General features: G+C 37.0%; 1 protein-coding gene across 1 annotated transcript in view; it reads left to right on the top strand.

The window, feature by feature from the left end:
- Positions 1 to 14,985, top strand: part of PAX9 (paired box 9) — a 19,597-nt gene extending 4,612 nt beyond the window's left edge. Inside the window, exon 3 of the mRNA XM_019552245.1 lies at positions 14,810 to 14,985. Within this exon, the coding sequence (XP_019407790.1) occupies positions 14,810 to 14,907 (98 nt within the window). The 3' untranslated portion in view covers positions 14,908 to 14,985. The remainder of the gene's footprint in view (positions 1 to 14,809) is intronic.
- Positions 14,986 to 19,187: the final 4,202 nt, after the last annotated feature.

The raw sequence follows: 19,187 nt of genomic DNA on the forward strand, positions 1-19,187 counted from the left end.
CCCGCTCAGGTGAATCCCAGTGTCAGGAGCGGGAGAAACCCGCTGGCCGTGGCAGCCGCAGGGACGTTCCCTGATCAGGCCGTCGCTGCCGGGTGCCAAGGGAGCCAGTTCGGTCCCTGGCCACAATGTCCGAGGGCAGTGCTTCCTCGGGCTATGTCGAGTAATAGATGTCATTTCCTCATCACCCACCGAAAAAAACCCATACCTCTGGCTTAGATAATGCTCAGTGATTCCACACAAGAGAGCAGGATTTTGCAGCTAGTGCTATTTTGAGGTAGCTCAGGGGCACTTCATATTGCCACCTTTCAAAAAGAATCAGCCTTCAAATGCATGTGCAGGTACCCCCAGGCCACCAGCTATCCCCTGCTGCCTACAGGGTATCACCATATAGGAGATGCCTGAGCAGTTTTCAAACTCCTAAGTATTCTTGTAGCTTTCTACAGATGTTATGACTGAACAACCTGACTTTTAACACTTCTCTTTGTCTAAATCTTTCTATTGTTGATCAAGCTATAGTAAGACTTGAATATTACTGACCTGGGTAGCAGAGTTTTTAAACACAGTACAAATACCTTTCAAAACCATAATATCTTTCTCACACTTCTAATTCTACGCTCTGTGAAGAGTCTGAAAGTAAGTCAGTTTATTGTACTTAGTTATGGGTGAATTATGTTCTGTATGGAGATTCTGTTCACAGCAACATTTTCAGCTATGGCCTCTGAAGTTGTATGCATGGATCTCCATTTTTTGATGCCCAAACCTAAGATACTTTGTGCATTAATTTAAGAACTGAGGGTCCTCAGCCCCTTTGAAAAATCAGTCAAGCTCAAGGTATACGGTGTCTAACACTCAAAACTTGACACACACAAAATGAGCAAACACTTCTCAAAATACAGCAGCATAGGTGTAATGGGCCACATTGTAGGCCTCATTTTTTCCTATTGCTAATAATACTAGCAGCTCAATTCACCATTGCCATGAATTAAAGGACAATTTTTAAACAATCAGATTGAATTTCAGAACTTCTAGGATTTTCTTAAAAAGTGCAATACCTTTTAAGCAAACTAATTATAAGTTATAAAAAAAGCCATGTCATTATCCTTCTAAGAACAGCTGCGTACTGTGCATAATGTCCCCTGGCCTGTAATCACATGTGTTCATATAGGTTTATTATGTGAGTAATTCCACTGAAGTATTGGCAGGATTGGGCTCTTAGTAAAGCAATGCTTGTGATGGATATACTATCATATAAACTAGAGTTAAGGACTATGATAGCATAAAAGTTGTATTCAACACCAATAGTAGAAAATGTATTTTAGATTTCATCGTTCCAGTATTTGAGCTTTCATTTTTATGCCTTTGTATAAATACTATAGATGTAACACCAATTTTATTTTAAAGTTACACACAACTTACAAAATGTGTGGAAATGTACTTTAAAATGTAGAATATTAGAACATATTTTGTACTATTCCTATTAACAAAATGGTGATAAATAAAGGCATTGTGCACAGAATGTAAAAGGACAAGGACAAAAAATAGATGATGTAAAAAACATCATTTTCATCTGTATATGCTTAAAAGCATAGTTGAGTAATTAGAAAAAATCTGCATCCCTGCCCCCAGAAAACAGTTTTGCTTTATTAAATTTGGCTTTGGAAAATTCATATTTTAGGCTACTTTCAATACAGTGGTTTTATTTGCCTGCCATGGCATTAATTAAAATCTGTATAACTGCATTAATAACTCAAATTCTGTCTCTCTTGCGGTCTGACTCAGAATATCCTTAAAAGGCAATACATATCAAAGAAGAACATGAAAATATGATTTTTACAGTGTTAACTGGCTTTAATAGAACTGTTCTAGTAAGGTGCAAAGTAGATTTCATATTGCATTCTCAATGCACAATTTTCTTATTAGTTAATTCATTTAAGTTTGAAATTCACCAAAATATGGTTAGTCAGTGCCAAATATTCTGTGCCAGCTAAGTCCGACAGTAAGATTGATGTGTCCATGCCCCCAGTATCTTGCAAAGGCAATACGGTCTCATCTCAAATAGACTCTCATGATAGGAAGAGAGAGCACTGTGTCTTTGTTTAAGCCAATCCAGTGGATAGGTATCTGGAATAGGTGAGATCTGGGGAAGCCAGTCTTCATACTACAAAAGAACTACAGTGAAATATGCCCTTTGTCTGTGGATTACAAAATGAATGTCACTTTCTTAATCTCTAAAGGTGTCCATGCACAAACTTGATCCTGGAAGCTCTGTATGGAAAGGGTGGTTGTAGAATTTCTTCTGTACAAAGGAAGTGACTAGTCTGAAACAGTGGGCCTGATTCAGTATTCTTGTTATATGCCAGTTTAACTAAAATCAGTGGAGTTTCACTGACCAAATACTGGAGTAAAATAGGGGGAATCAGTATCTCTTTCTTAAACAGAACTTTTAATTACAGAACAGGGATGAGACTATACCACATTAACTAAGGATTTAGTTTAGGAGGTAAGAGAATACAGTTTGAAATTAATCATGATCATTATACTTTGTTAACACCAGCAATTTACAAAACACAGTTACTCTGTGACCCACTTTACACCACCTGCTTCTGGGGAAAATACAGCAAACAGATAGGCCCAGGCCTGATTCTGGCAGCCATAATTTGTGGAATGATATTTTATACCACAAATCCTGCAGCATCTCATTCCTCATGAGAAGGGATGCCAGAACGGAGCCCTACACTGAGCTACTTCCCATAATCCATCCCTGTATGTAGAACACGGTCACTTCAGAACACCAGATCTTGCAGTCTTTACTCAAGCAACCCTCTCATTGACTCATCAGGCTATTCTGAGCTGAGGCAGTACCCCCTTTACAACATGATGATCTTTGTGTGGGTCCATTTCAATCCTCAGCCCTATACATGAATGGGAATTTTGTCTGAGTAAGGACTCTACAGAAAGAGGCCAGAAATCCCCGGCTATGTGCTGTCACATGCATTAGGCATAAAACTACCTTTGAAACTCACATTTTTAGCTTCCCACATTAATCATCTTCTAGTGTCTTTGGAACCCAATTTGAGACTTTGTTCCGTATTTGGGCTTCAACAGGTTGAAAGCTTTGACTAGTACACTATAATCTTGCACCAACAGTTCCATAAGAAAACACAGATGCTTTGTAAAGCTCCCATTCATTTCTAATTAACCAAAGCCTTAAGTCTTAGTTTATATGCAAGCAATTCCATTATATTTTCCCAGTGCATCATTTTACACACTTTCTAGCCAGAGCAGCTTTGCAAACAGAGCAGCTTTGAGTAAGAAGAAACTGAAGAGGAAAATAGATTTTTCTGGGAGCTTGACAGTTTTGGTTCACAAATGCTTCTCATCTTAAGAGCTCAGTAACACAAGCACATTTATATGTGCAAAGATACTTTATACAGCATTGGGGAATGCACTGAAAGTAATTATGTTCTACTGACATTAATATAAAAAGATGAATATACGAAGTACTTAAAGAAATGTGATTTCAGAGTTAAGCAGCTTATATAAATAGCTGTATTTAGAGAAACTAATTAATTGAAATCCTTGTGGAGCTAAGATAAATAGAATTCCATTTGTGAATTGCATTTGCAATGAAAACATTTAATAAATATGAATAATTTTGAAAGGGCAATGTTCACAGACCTGGTTCTTGTGACTCATTAGAGTAGTTTTGTAGAAGCATAAATTGAACAGAACTGAAGTTTTTATTTGTAAGGATTTGGACCATGAACACATAATTTGTGAAATGCTGATAGGCAAATATCAGCACAATATTTTTCTCATAAATTACAGCAATGGCTATTGCAGGAAGAGAACTTCACACTTGCTTAGGTTAGCTGTTACTTTATTAACAGGCCACCATTAAGAACTAATGTCTAAAAGCAGATAATTCTCATGAGTTGATTTCTTATAACCTGTTCTATTGCTTGATCCTAAACTCACTGGATTAAATTAAAATACTTCTACAAACTTCAGTGGGGTTTAGGTCACACTGGATGTGTCTACACAGGACTCTACATTGCTATAGTGACGAGCTATGGTGACATAGTATCTGTGGGCACTAACCGTGATGCTGGTGGTACTGTGCAGTAGCAAGGAGCAAGGAGCTACTGCGCAGTCGGGTCGAAAACGACTTATGAGCCACTGGGACTGCAAAGTACTGGCGGGTACTGTGCGGTCATTTAGTACTTGCTTTAGCTTTAGCGTTAGCAAGTACTAAATGACTGCACAGTACCAAATGCGCACTCAGGGGCATGTGTAGATGTGCCCACTGTGAATTAAATCCTACTCTAGCATATCAGAAACACCATAATGGCTATTTTGTATACAAGTATACAAATATATATAGAGAGAAACTTCCCAGAAGTAAATCTGGGAGCTTAACTTTTTCCAAGCCAACCTTTTAGTAGCTATCAGTGAGTCACTTTTGGAATGTACGGTACTTACTTTTTCTGCTTTCCAGTTCCTGTAAGATTGGAACATCACAAACCCCAGACTCTTACTGCCTAAGGTGGAGACTTGGAGACTCTATCCTCCATTTTAGGGCAAGCAAATGCAATTTTTGCAGGCAGTTCCGGATCTGCCCATATTTCCACTGAAGATACAGGCCATGTAACTAAATTCTTGCTCTTTGGTTACACTGGTCACTGAACTGTGGATAAAATTGACAAAGCTCCTGTAATTATTTTCATCTACAATTATTTATGTTCACAAAACAGTGACTCTTGTAAAAGAAACTTGAAAATTTAGCCCTATTTTTGGCCTATTACCTAAGCCTCCTACAAGGATTGCTTATAGCAAAATGACATTAGGCAATACTTGTTTAGTATCTTTTACTCAGTTTCAGGCCCCAAACAACTAGATTCATGCTAAACAAGTCCCTACAACCATTTGAAATGGAACATTCTCCAGCCGTAGTGTCCTGAGAATTCAGAACAAGTGCACATTGGTTTTCCTGCCAAAGTACCAAGTAAAGTTCCTCATTTTCCAGTGGGTGCAAGGGCTTTTGCTACATGCTATATCTGATAAAGCAGCAGTTTAGACCAGTTGAGTCTGGCCTGGGGAATATCCAGTCCTGTTTTAGTTGGATTAGCAGTTCCATGTTGGTTCCCATCACCAAGATGGATGATGCTGAGATATAGGCATCCATGTCATTGCATGCTGTGGATGAGGGGGCATAAGCCAATTCCACTACATACACCCAATTCCTCCCCAGGTGATCTGGATCGCACCCCATTCGAATGCTAATTGTGAGACCTGCGTCTTACTGGCCACCTGCTTCCACGCCCAAAACACAGTGCCCTGCCCAACAGTCCACATGGCTTCAGGGCACTCCATCGGGATGAAACTAATAAAGAAAGTCAGAGAGGTGAGTGAATGGTCTAATAGCACCCAGGTTGTATTCTGAGCACCAGCTGCTTAGAGCCTGGACATTGCTGTCCAGAAACTCAATCATGCTTCTCAAGCTTGTTACTTGCCCTAGAGGAAAGAGGAGCTTGAGTCATGAGGGATTCCCATCAGGACAAATGATTAGATCTTTAGAAACATAGGAATTCATTACAGTTTGTGTCAACTTTCTTATGCTTGGAGCACAGGGGGAAGTGGACAAGTTCCCCTACACTATGGGTAGACCATAATGATTGCCTGTAGTCTCTACCCTAATGGTAGGGACCATTCAGTAGGCAGTGGGCTATAATTTCATCCCTATCAGCTTTCTGGCCTCTTAATAATTGGACCTACAGCCTAGGAGTCTTGTTGAGCAGTAGAAATGCTAGTGTAGATCTCCACTAATATAGCAACAGTATTGACCCAGTAGCTTTCTCCCAGCTTTGATGAGCCAGGAAAATTCTAGGGAGTCCCTGCTTCCACAGCTTTCCTTTCTAATGATCCTAGATTTTATGTGAATTATATATGGCTAAATATACTAAATAAGGGAGAAGGTAGTGTGGGGTATCACCTCTATACTGTATTAGGTAAACTATCTTTTAAAAGTTTTGCTGAATACAGTATTTTTTGTCTATCAATGTAGGGGGAAAAGTTCATATTTATATATATGATACCTCCAGTTGTGACTCCAGTTGTGATGTAGCCAAAGTTGAATTTTGCACTTAAAGCATATGTAATTTATTTTTTAGTCAATTTTGTATCAAACAGGATCTTTAGGTTTACTAGATCTATTTGGGATATTTGTAGAATCCCCAAGACCATAAACAGCTTACATAGTATCATGTTTTATAAATCCAATTTTGAATTGAAAATATACCCTAGAGCATCATCGCATATACAATGTTTATACATCACCTACCTTTAAGGATAGAAGAAAATATCTTAGGCTGGCATAGTATTCTATGCTTTCATGTGGACCATAAGGTGCAGAAGCCATTCTGTCATGAAAGTCATTTAAATTCATCCCTTTCTTTTTGAAAAAAAGCATATGAAAACATTCAACCCCTGGAAACATGTTTGTTTGGTTTTTAGAATGATCATTGATATTTGTTCTGTTTCTTCTTTCTTTTTCCCTGAATTTTTTTGTAGTGGCCTGTTTTTATCTGTTTGGATTTTAAAGAAAGTTTTTCATGTATATTTTTGTTATATTTTGATTTAATGAAGAAGTAAAATGTCTTCAATTTCCTCAGACAGGGATTCTTGGTATGTAAATCAACTTCCTTTTTAAAATTTTCAAGAACAGCCTTTTCTTTTTTTAAAGACTCATATTTGAAATGTTATGACCAAACATAATGAAAAGGTATCTTGATGAAAAATGCAACTATAGTTCCAGCATTCAATGATTATTATCTGGTTTTTGTGTTTTTTGGTGAGGCTGGAACTGTCTATGGTATGAGAAAGGGAAAAAAAATTAATTTAATAAAATATCACATGGAGCATAGAGAGAGGAACTGGTTCATTACTAAGAGAGTGAATCTCATTTTATAATTATGTATCATAAATGTATCATGTAAATTCAATGTATTACAATGAACACTGAATTTTAGTCACAAAGGACCTTGACGGGCAGTATAATTGTTCTGTGAAGAAAATGACTGAAGAAATTAGATTCACTGGACATGGACAGCTAGTTAATGAAATATTTGGACCCAGATTCTGAAAACATAACCTAACTCACATGAGCAATTGTGTTGACTTCAGATATAGAATTGCTAGTATTGCTCCATGTCATTTATACATAAACTACATATCTTTCAGTTCCTGAAGGGCTGCTTAGAAGTTTCACAGTCAGAAAAATTAAGAATACATCCTGATTTGATATTTCTTGAGTAAAAAAAAATCACATGTAAATCTACTACATTTTTGTTGTCTAATACTTATACTAGGCTGAAGTATTGTATTAGAAGGTAGTGTTCTACTTATAACAAGGTGTCAACATTTTAGTCAGGTTCACATTTTTGTGTGGACACTGAACCTATATGATGAACATTTCCTTCCTTCCAACTTTTAAAAATTCATCTTTTGCTGCTTCTAGTTAGTTCAACAAAAAAATTGTCAGTTGGACATCAGTTAGAAACAGGAACATGCACAGGAAAGGTAGTTAATTTCTGGAAGCTGGATGCACTAGTAAAATAGTATAATAATGAACAGTCTGATAATGAAAAGTCATTAGGTTTGCAGAAGCCACCCTAACTCGATTATTAAAATGTATCTGGGTACACCAGTGACACAACTTACTGTTGTTAAAATGGATTTTCATAAACATCTTCCTCTGAAGACATTTAGCATAAAAAGGCCCAGTACCATAGGCCTTACATGGAACTCAGTTCTGTACATTCTTACTCATTGAAGTAATTCTGATTCCCACGGGTAGCTCTATTAACATCACTGGAACATTCATATAAATATACATTTGTAGGATCATGTCATTTCTCCCACTGATGCCAAAGGCCCGAGTAATAACTACAGAATTTAGCCCTAATTCTGTTAACTACAATCATTACCAAAATATTATTTAATGTTATTTATTTTAGAAGGTTAGAAAAATGTAGATGTATTAATTGCATATTTAGGTAATGACACTTTCTTAAATGAGATTTCCATTACATGCTTGTTGCTGATGTTTTACTTGGAAAATTTGTTTACTATTCCCTTGGGAATCCATACATTGGTTTGATTTATAAATCATATTTACTGTCCAATTAAAAGGAGTGATTTAGCCCATTTGCTTCCTTTATGCTCCTAGTTAGAATTTCATTGCTTCTAGTCATGTTACCATAAACTTTTGACTCATTATATGCACATCACTAAATATGTTTAGTATAATTCTATGTATTTAAGATGATTTACTCTTCTGGGCTGCATATACAGATTCAGATAACCTGAAAGATTTCTCCCAGGTTTGTTCTTTGGGTAGACATTGAAATACTGAGGCTGCAAAGACTGGAGACCTTGCAGTGCTGACACTGTGCAGTTGGGGGCAGGAGTGGTAGGGGTGGTAGACTGAGCCCTGTATACATCTCAGCGTGCTCTGCAGGCTTTCTTAGTCTGTCTGGCAACAGACTGCATTGTAGCTAGGGCAGCCCTGATTGGCTAACCCAGACTGCTCATGGTCAGCCTACATTTCCTTGAAGCACAATGTGGGCATTAAGAAGGGGGAGTGTTCTGGAGCAGTAGAGTCCAGTGAATGACACACTCTGTCCTTATGGGGGACAAGTTGGAGGACTACGTTTGCTTCTGAGAGAAGCCGTGGCATGTACAGACATTCACTGTCCCAAGAGACTCTGTCCTGGTTGTTCCCAGGGTATTTTTCTCCTGAAGTGGCCATTTTTACTGTGGGAGAAAAAACTTGAAAATCTGTATACTCATGGTTTCTCCTGGGAGCAGCTATTCTCCCAGGAGAAACAAAGTCTCTATGAGTCAAAGGACTAGGTATACAACAGTGCTCTCTGCTGTGCTCTCTGCTGTGCTTTTCTTTTGCTGTGGAAACATATTGCTTCTTCAGAAGCTACTTTAACAAATGTGTCTTCAGAATATAGAATATACCTGTTCATAGTTTGAAGAAATTGTTTAAGCTTTTCATTTTGAAAAATCAGCAGTTAGAAAATATCTTTTTTGTGGAGTTACAGAGTTAAGACTACTACCAACCTGTTGTTTTATAGCATAACTGCTCTTTTCAGAAATACAAATGTGATTCATTTGATACCTTTGCTAGTTTGATAGAATGGCTCCATGTTTGAGTGTAGTGGTAATATGTGAAGTTTGGTGTTCTGAAGAGAGAGGGTTTAGGTCTGACCCAATATTAAAATTGAAAAATGCAGATGAAATAACACCAGCGTTCTATTACTTTACTGACCACAAACAAAATTACTGTCAACTCCAGTGGGTAAGCTTGGTTTGGGTCATAACTACTTGGTCAAGCTCATTAATGTTGATAGTATATGTAGTGGAGGAAGACATTGTGCAAAAAAAAAAGCTGTATCTCAAGAAAATTATAGCTTACTTTTCACAGAAATATAAATCACTTCTTCAGAATGATGGCTCCAACTATCTCATAACATATCATAATGAATACCAGAGCAATGGTTTGATAACTGAGAGCAATGGAAAGTATTCATTCAGAATATTAAGAGCTAGTTGCATGGTTGGTGTTTAACACTTACATTAAGATCCACATTTTATTTTCTTTGTATGCAAATACAGGACCAAATTCTGCATTCTTTTATACTAATATGATTTCTGAAATAAATTCATTTGGATTACTATAATTAATAGTATCAGACATTAATATAGCAGCATAGCTTTGCATGATATTTCACAGATTTATTGGCTTCAGGCCAAAAACCCAGTGAGGAAGGTTCTTCATTATCAGATTGAAACTTTGATGCTCATAGAACATACATATAACAGACAAAAGATGAGATAGGAAAGAAGAACTGGGGATGAAAAACTATGATCATAATATAAATTATTCACTGATTGTATCCAGGATTTCCACTGGAATAACTCAGAACTGAATTTGGTCCATCCAGTTTCTGTGGGACAAACACGATCAAGATCAGACAAAAATGAAGGAAATAAGATAGAGTCGGTGGAGTCTGTGAGAGAAATAAAAGGGATAGTTCAAGGAATTTTTTCCTTCTAAGTGTTAAGGCAATATCACTGAAGTTAATGGGAGTTTTTCCAATGAACTTTGATAGGGAGAGGGTTTCTTCTTTTTTAAATGGCTCATGTTAGCTGCTTGTTCCCAAGACAGTTGTGGGTCAGACATCAGCCACTGTCCCCAGTGTTTTCCTAAAACCCTTCTACTTCACTTTAAATTAAAATATATATATAAAACTTAAAACGAAATCAAACAAATTTGCAACTAACATTTTTGGGGCCAAACCCTCAGATGGTGAAAAATGGAGCAATGGTGACTTTAACAGAGCAATTCTGAATTGCACTAACTGAGGTTCTGTCGGGCCTAGTACTTTTAAATTAAGATATTCCTTTCATTTTCAGTTGTGTGAATTAGGCTTAAATGTAGCATAAGACAACAGAATGTTGACAATTTACATGCAGGGTAGTGAGGGCCTGTTTTGTTAACTTTACAAACCACAAGGAAGTCACAGGTTCTAGGTGTACAATATGACTTAGAAATGTTGACAAGTGAGTCCCATTTAGCTTTTTGAATAAACAGGAATGCTGAGACGATGCAACAATTTAAAGCAAATGTTTCCCCTGGTCTTCCTAGGAACTGGACAGTAATTACTTTCAATCAAGGATCTTTATCGTTTGCATAGCGCAGTCTCCCAGTCAGCTAGAAATACATGTTTGTTTGTTTGTTTTTAAATTAAATTTCCCTTTCAAAGCAATGGTTTAAATTAAGAAAACAAATATTTACAAAACTTTAAAAAGTTGCACTAAATTCAGCACTTAAAACAAGTTCTAAAGGTTTTGTAAATCCATAAGCACCATAGGGTTCTCTCACTCCTAATTATCCATGTTTGGATTTGCATGTTCATTTCCTCCAATTGAAATACACAGGATGAATTATTCATCCAATGCATACAAGGTCATGGAATTTAATCCCTTCCATTTATTTTTTAAGTGAATGTAGTGCTTGTAAAAAGTGCCAGATTGACAGATGAGATTCAACCTTTCTGTTAACCTACACAATTCAGAATACAGTCAGCATCAATGAAAGCTTCCTCTCATTGCCTCATCAAAACTAATCTCAAGAGCAATCCACTTTCCATGCCAGTTCAGTTTTTGGCATCTTTGTTGAAACTGCCCATGAGAGGGCCAACTTATGGTGATGGCATTTAAAGGAAAATCATGGCAAGACTGGAACTAGAAAAAGACATTTAGAATAAGATGCATTTATTTAAAGCAAGGGTATAAAACTCATCTAGCCCTGTGAACCACATGAAGGGCATGGAGTCAGTCCATGGGCTGGACTGGGTCTGCAGACTGATCTCATGCACCAGATCTAGCATTCAGGACCAGTCTGGTGCAGTGCCAGATGCCGCATGTGCCCTAGACTGGCCCCACGTTAGGTATGGCACACAGGGCCAGTCCACGACCTGCAGGCAGAATGCAGGCCTTGTCTTTGATATCCCTGATTTAAAGAATTATCAGGTGATAAAACAGTGGTTCTCAACCTTTTAGAATCAAGACACCCCTCGTTAGACGCAAATCATCTCTTGTGAGACCAAAAGAAAATGACAGCTCTCCGTTTTCTCTTGTTTCTTGATCACAGAAAAATAATTGAGCAATTCTTCTGTTGCAAAGAATTCAGAAAGACTGCAGCAGGTCAGAATGTTTCTAACACTATGGATTTCTATTTGAAACCTCTGTGTGTATCTTGTGAACCATGACTAACATTGCATGGCACCCTGTGGCACCCTTGAAAAGGTCTTAAGACACCCTGAGGTGCTGTGGCACCCTGGTTGAGAATCACTGTGATAATAGATTTCAGTCATTTCCAGGCAAGGACTCATTTGAACTGATATCCAAAAGGCAAAAGAGTCCATATTGACCAAAAAGCATCACTGACATTTCACTCTAAATCTCAAAGCAATGTATTTGAGTATCTGGTTAATATTAAAACATACTGGGTAGATCTACATGTGCACCTCACTGTGCAGTACCCGCTGGTACTGTGCAGTCCCTGCAGCACATAGGCTTTCTGACCATACTGTGCAGTAGCAATGAGTTACTGTGCAGTACCGGCAGCGTCAAGGTTAGTGCCTGCTGATGTTAGGTCTCCAGAGTGATAAGTGACATTGCCACAGCTCGTTGCTATGGTGATGTAGCATCTTGTGTAGATGCATCCATTGAATTATAGTAGTTTGGATTCAAAAAAAGAGGGAGAAGCAAATAGTCTTAATTTGACAAATTATAAAACCAGGCTATATTTTTATAGTTTGTCTTTTAAAAAATAAATACATATTCATTCAAATTGATCTATTTTGTTAAGTATCAACCTAGGTAAAATTCAATTCAAAACAATACACAAGTGGTTCCAATAATTAAAATAAATGGAGCTGCATTTTATTCATTGGAACGGAATCATACTAGGGAAGACCCTTGCAAAGATAAATAGGAGTAGGTGGCTGTGTGTATGTTGACCTATCATGTTAGAAAATCATAGATTCTTTGCTGATGGCCAGATATGTTTCAACACCTGGAGTATCAGACCAGGAAAATCTTACTGACAGTTCTGCATGTGAGTGGTCTCAGTAGGTGCATTAATTAAATTTTCGGGGACTTGAACAGTGGAAAATAATTGAACGTAGGTGCCTCAGTTGCTTTAGACACCTAATTGATGGAACAGTATCAGGTCCCAAATGACTCCATAGTATTTTAGGAATCCCAAGATCTTTTCGTCAGAATCCAGCCAGGGTGGTGCCAAGTACTGCAGCACTGTTATGGAATGTCACACAAAGGGATCTGGTGTGTGCTAACCACATGGAGTCCTGACAACTGGGGACAGGTTTGGTTTAGAGGAATGAATGCTCAACTAGTTCCATTTAGTCACAAGTCCTGGCCTCCTATCAGAAAAATTCAGAGGAAACTCCACAAGGGGCCCTTCTAGATCTGTTTTCCTCCTAGATCTTTCTAGGGTTTTCTGAATTCTCTGTCCTATATTCACATTATGGCTGTGTGTTTTTGTGTTTTATCATCTGTATCTAAAAGGTCCCCTGCCTGTCTCTTCCTGGTGTTATGAAACACTTTCAGTTACCATTAAAAGAACCACAGGAACTGCTCATCTGTGTTTCATGCTGTGCAGTAGAGTGCTTTGTAATATCAGACCTGGCTAGGGAGTCTTCAAATAATGACAGCCTATTAGGAGCTTTTAGACCAAGTATTATTATTTACCAGTAGATTCAGTAAAATAATCTTTCTCATTAAAATAAGTGTATTAATGTGTAGTGCAGTTTTCCAAGGATTTTGATTACTGACTGTTGGTGAAAGCACAACAGTTCAGGTCTCAGGAAGAACTGTATGTCAGAAACACAAAGGGGAACATATAACTAGAGCTGAATTTCATATCACAGATTTGGATTTGGATAAAAAGGACATTTCAATTTCACTTAAATATTTATAATTTTTGAACCCCCCAAACAATTGCTTTTCCTAATGTATAAATTGTATTAATAAACCTGTTAGAGAGAGAAGGCTGGATTCTCCTCTTTTATACATTTACTTTTTATGCTGTATTGACATCAGTGAGGTTATTTCTTATTTTTATTAGTGTAAATAAGAGAAAAATCTGTCACAGTAGAATTGTGCTGGTTTAGAACATGTCTATGTGAGATTATAATTTAGCCTATACAGTCAAGAAAGAACCACTCTGTGTGTGTGTGTGTGTGTGAGAGAGAGAGAATTGGGGGGGGGGGTGAGTGGGGGAAGCAGAAATCCAGACAGAGAAAACCAGGCAAGATAAAAAAAAGCTTAACATGGTGTGACATTTAATTAGAAACAATTTTTTCCCCCTGTCACTTCTCTCCATTACACAGTATGGACCTCATTTTCCAAACTGTTTAAGTTTGTGCTCAAACTGAGTGGAATGGAACTATAACACATGCTATGAGTTTTGCTGAATCAGGACTAAAAGCAACTTTATTTTACTTGTGCAGTAATATGCCTTTCTTTTAAAAAAAACCCGCTGAAACATTAAACAGTTCTCCATGAATTAAAGTTGGAGGAAGAAATGACCTTGTCTGGCATATATGAAGATGAGATGTTAACAGTGTATGGGTTAAAAAATGCTTGTAAAAGACTGAATGACACTCATTTATTAAAAAAAAAATCATTACCATTGACTTACAAAAAACTTGGGAAAAACAATAAGATGCTGGCAGTAAATACTCAACTCTATAATTATTCTGTATAAAGAACTAGTAAGGCAACGGGAGTTCATCTGCAAAAACATATACCAAAAAGTTAGGAAGTGAATTTAAAAAGACACCATGGCTAAGAATACTAGGAGCAGGTACAGTACTTTTCAAGCACATATCTAAACATCCTGTACAAAGCTGGGTAAGTATTATTATCTCTCCACAATACCAGTGGGAAAACTGGGGCACAGAAGGGGAGCTCCTGGTCTCTTGGAACTCAGCGGGAGTTTTGACGTTGGCATCAATGAAATTAAGATTACATGCAGTGAACTGTCCAATGTGACAGAGACATCAGTGGCAGAACCAGGTACAGAGCCTGGGTCTCCTTCCTTCTTGTCCGCTGCCCTTCCCATTAAGGTGTAAACATTTAAAAATATTATTAATTCTTTTTCTCTGAAACAGAAAAAAATATATCTGTATATTTTTCCCTTCCCTTTCAGGCACCAAATGGCCTCCCAGCTGTCAGCAGTTTTGTCTCAGCACCAACTATGGCTCCCTATCCTACACCAGCCCAGGTGTCACCTTATATGACATATAGTGCTACCCCTTCTGGTTACGTGGCAGGCCATGGCTGGCAACATGCCGGGGGCACTCCGCTGACACCTCACAACTGTGATATTCCTGCATCACTGGCATTCAAGGGCATGCAGACAGCCAGAGAAGGTAGTCACTCTGTCACAGCCTCTGCTCTCTGATACAGGATTCCTCCTAGAAGAACCGCAACTCAACCTTGTTTCTCCCTGTCCCTTAATCCTGACTCCCAGACTGATCTTTTGTGTTGGTGACATTTAAAATCCCTGCCCTCCCTTCCCTCCTCCTCAGACTTTTCTCCCACAAAATCTGTGGGACTGAAAGCATAAAAAAACCATCAGAAATGGATAGACATGTGCTGTTGCCCTTTCACTGTTTTAAGTAAAGACGATCTTACATCTCTCAAAGGGCTCGTGGAACTCTTGCCTATTCATCGGTTAAACCACACATATTTATTCTTGATCAACAAGAACTTTTTAAATGTGCAATTGTTGTTGAGATTTATGTAAAATCAATAAAGAAAAATCAACACAGAAAGACATGCCTCTAATCAGCAAAGGCGACTAATCAGAAGGTATTTGTCAATGATCTGTCTCTAGAGAAAAAAATCTTTATCAACAAGGTTACACGATCCACTGTTATTGTTAAGAGTTTTTTGTTTATTTGTTTAGTTTTTGGTAATCAAATATAGAAGCAAAGCAATATGTGGCTCTCAGATTCTTCCTGTATTTCATCATGGTTACAAAGACAGTAACATGTTTGTATTTTTTATCCATTTGTAAATATAGGCTTCGGACAGCATTTGTGTTTCCACCCCACAGTACATTTCTACTTCTTTTTTATGTTAAAAGGTGACTTTCTAGCTATTTTCTGTGTCTTTGCTTGGTGTTGGCAACAGCCTCTGATGACTGAGGGTTAGGCAGGTTTTTTTTTATCATGTTTTGTGCATACAGTGCAGGTTTCAAAATCTGAAGAAAGACATTTTGTTTCTTCAGCACAGGCGTCAAAGCAAGCAACCAGACAAGTAACTCTCTTAACCTGTACCAATCCTCATAGAATCATGATATAACTAAATGTACAAAAGAGAAAAGGGTGGAAAATATCTGAATAAACCTGAGACCCATAGAGAGAAGCCTAAATTTAATGCAAAATGTGTGCAGAGACACTTAAAAATCATTTAAAGTTAACATAACCACTGTGAAACACAGCTGTATTATCATTGTTGACTTACCTGTGTTCAGCAGTTTCAGGCCCAGGTTTACATTGTCATTCTTAAAAGAAAAACTTGTCTTAATGTTCTGCTTTAATGAATGTCAAAATGCCTCTTGGTAAAGTTTACATTGTTTTACATAAGAAGCATGTTTCACTCATAGTTTTATTGGTGGTGGTACTACAAATACATATTATTTAATATTAACAAATTCCCTTTCTGTATTTCTGTGTTCACTGGCAAAAAAAAAAATATCTGTCCTAATTAGTTTGCTTTAATTTTTTCCCTACTTTCCACTAACCCCCCAAAAGAACTAATATTCTGGACCTTTAAAACATATCTGTTTTCCTTGGGCAATAATTTTAGCATATTAGTCTAGAAAATCTACTACATGTTTGAAGTTGTGTAAAACATGAGCATGAAAGAGAAATATTTTAAAATTGGCATAATATTTAATATCCTTCACAGAATATTAATATATTGTGTGTTTTTATAATCATCGTGCAATAATTTAAAACTATATTACTAGACAGAAATTTTAAAAATCTTCAATTCATCTCTTATTCCTTCCTACCCATATTAAACAATAAGGTAATGCAAAGATGAGATAGAGCCATTTCTAGACAAACAATATGCTTTTATTTATCACTGGGAAGGGAAGGCCAGTGGCAGATTTCCATAACTCTACAAAGATAATAATGTATACATGATATGCATATATTATGTGCAGTGGAATGCAGATGGGTTTTAAGGACCATCATTACTTTTGGTCTTTGCACAAAAAGCCAGTTGAATCAACTGGCGTTTAATACACAGACCACAGGTATAGCCTGTACCTAAAAAAAATAAAATACCCTGGGCCAGATTCTGCAGTTCAGCAAATTTTCCATTGACTTAAGCCCCAGTTCAGCAAAGGACTTCAGCAGCTATTTAAAAATATGCTTAAATCCATCATTATTCAGCAAAACACATTGATATGTACTTAATTTAAAGCCATGCTTAAATCTCACAGCATACAACAAAACTTAAAACACATGCATAAGAACTTTGCTAAGGTGGGGCCTGTAATCAGAGGACCTGAAGCTGGTCTCAGCTGTACATGAATGATACTCCAGAGACTTAAATGGAGTTACTTCACATTTTCGTTCCACATTAAAGAGGATGGCTTCTTAACTCCAAGCATATGCTGTAGTAACAAACTCAAAGCAGAAATAAAAAATTAAGGAAAAAAGAGTAAATACTTTTGTTGCCAAAATCTGCTGTAGTTTTTGAGTTTTTTAAATGTTAAAGAGAGAAGCAAGGCTTTTAGTGTGATCTATTTTATTGGACTAGCTGAATGGTTGGGATAAAATTAGATAAGCTTTTGAATACAAGTGATCTGATAAAGAACGCTTTGTGTTCACAAACTCATCTAAATACATCCCAACCATACAGTTGGTCTAATAAAAAAAAATTACCCTAAATTCCTTGCTTTTCACATAATTCCTGGACCATCACAGTTACATTACTCTACCACTACATAATATTGAATTTTAAACGTATTTTTGAAAAATATAAATCCTGAATGAAAAAGCTCATCTGTATTCAGCAACATATCAACAGAAACACAGTACAGCAAAGGGGAGGAAGGAAAGAGGAAAATAAACTTTCCCAAAGCATAGATTTTAAGTCCTAAAACCCTATTTTACCAGTGACCATTCTGAACGTCTGACTTACTTTCTTTTCTGATCTATAAAATGTCAGATGCTGTTTCAGGTAGAATGAGTCTCTTATCCTATGGTTCCCAAGAGGCACAAATATGCCATTAATTTATATTGAAATGGCCAGATGCTCAGGTGGTGTAAACTGTTGCTGGTCTTTTCTTCCAAGGAGCTAGGGACAGTTTACATGAGTTGAGGAGATTCCTTGTAATTATTCTTTGTATGGATATACAGCATTTGCATATGTGTTTGCTTAGGGCCAGCTCTTTCTCATGCTGATTAATATCTTACTCCATCAGGGAAGCCAAAGGGGCTTTATGAAGCAAAGTGTTATTCAGAATGAACAGAGGTAGATTAACTCAGTCTTTACAGAGCTATTTATAATTGTTTCATGTCGGTTTTTTTAACATATATTTTTGAATCCACATTAACATGCATAATTTTCCTTTGCCCAAGGACTTTTCTTAGAGATTATTTATGGGATAAACTGAAAGATTCAACATATTAGCTTTGCAGTTTTACAGCTTTAAGTCACTTTAAAATAAAAAGGAATGGGAAGAGTTTCATTTATTAAATGGTAAGTATGGGTCCAACTTGGTTTTTGGGTACATAAGTGTAAATATGGAGGGAAAACACTGACATTAGTGGAGTTATTCTGGCTTTGTACCAGTGTAAATGAGGACATAATTTAGCCCTGTATTACACAGATATTTTGCTACAGTGTGCACATGAAGGGCTCAGTTTGGCATTCTCAGAGCATCCAAATCTTCCAGAGAGGTCAATGAGGCCTGATAATCATTTTCACGAAGGCCCCTTTATGCTTCCAATTTGGTGGTGAAAAATAGCCTTAGTCTAAATGTGAATCAGATCAGTGGTGCACCAAAATAATGTAAAGTGGGCTTGAACAGGTTAAAAAGACACTTTTTTTTCTTTTCTTTTTTTTAAAAAACATTCTATGTTTCTGCTTTCTAATGGGCCTCTTAGCAAAAGATCAAGCTGAACTATAATTGAAAAAAATCACGTTGGAAAGGATGTAAAACAGAAGGCTGTGTATGTATATACAGTATGTTCAAAGCCTTTTATTTTTATATTTTGAATGCTCTAAATTAATAAAAGAATAATTATGATGTATTTTGGGTTTTTATTTTTAAAACTTTCTGAGCACTCTCTCCTATCCTGGGTAAGTATTGATAATAAAAAGATCAACTGAAGAATTGTAGCCTAAGAACTGGAATAAAATAACAAAATGGAACAGATCTCAATTTGTTGATTTTAGCTACTGAAGTGGTACAGGTTTGAGCCGTCAGTGTGGTCACATCAAGACAAAAGACACACTTTCTCTGTGCATGTCAGCACAGGAATCCTTGAAAATGCTGA

The sequence above is a fragment of the Crocodylus porosus genome, unplaced genomic scaffold (genome assembly GCF_001723895.1).
Source record: "Crocodylus porosus isolate Cpor-Errol unplaced genomic scaffold, CroPor_comp1, whole genome shotgun sequence".
NCBI classification, from domain to species: Eukaryota; Metazoa; Chordata; order Crocodylia; family Crocodylidae; genus Crocodylus; species Crocodylus porosus.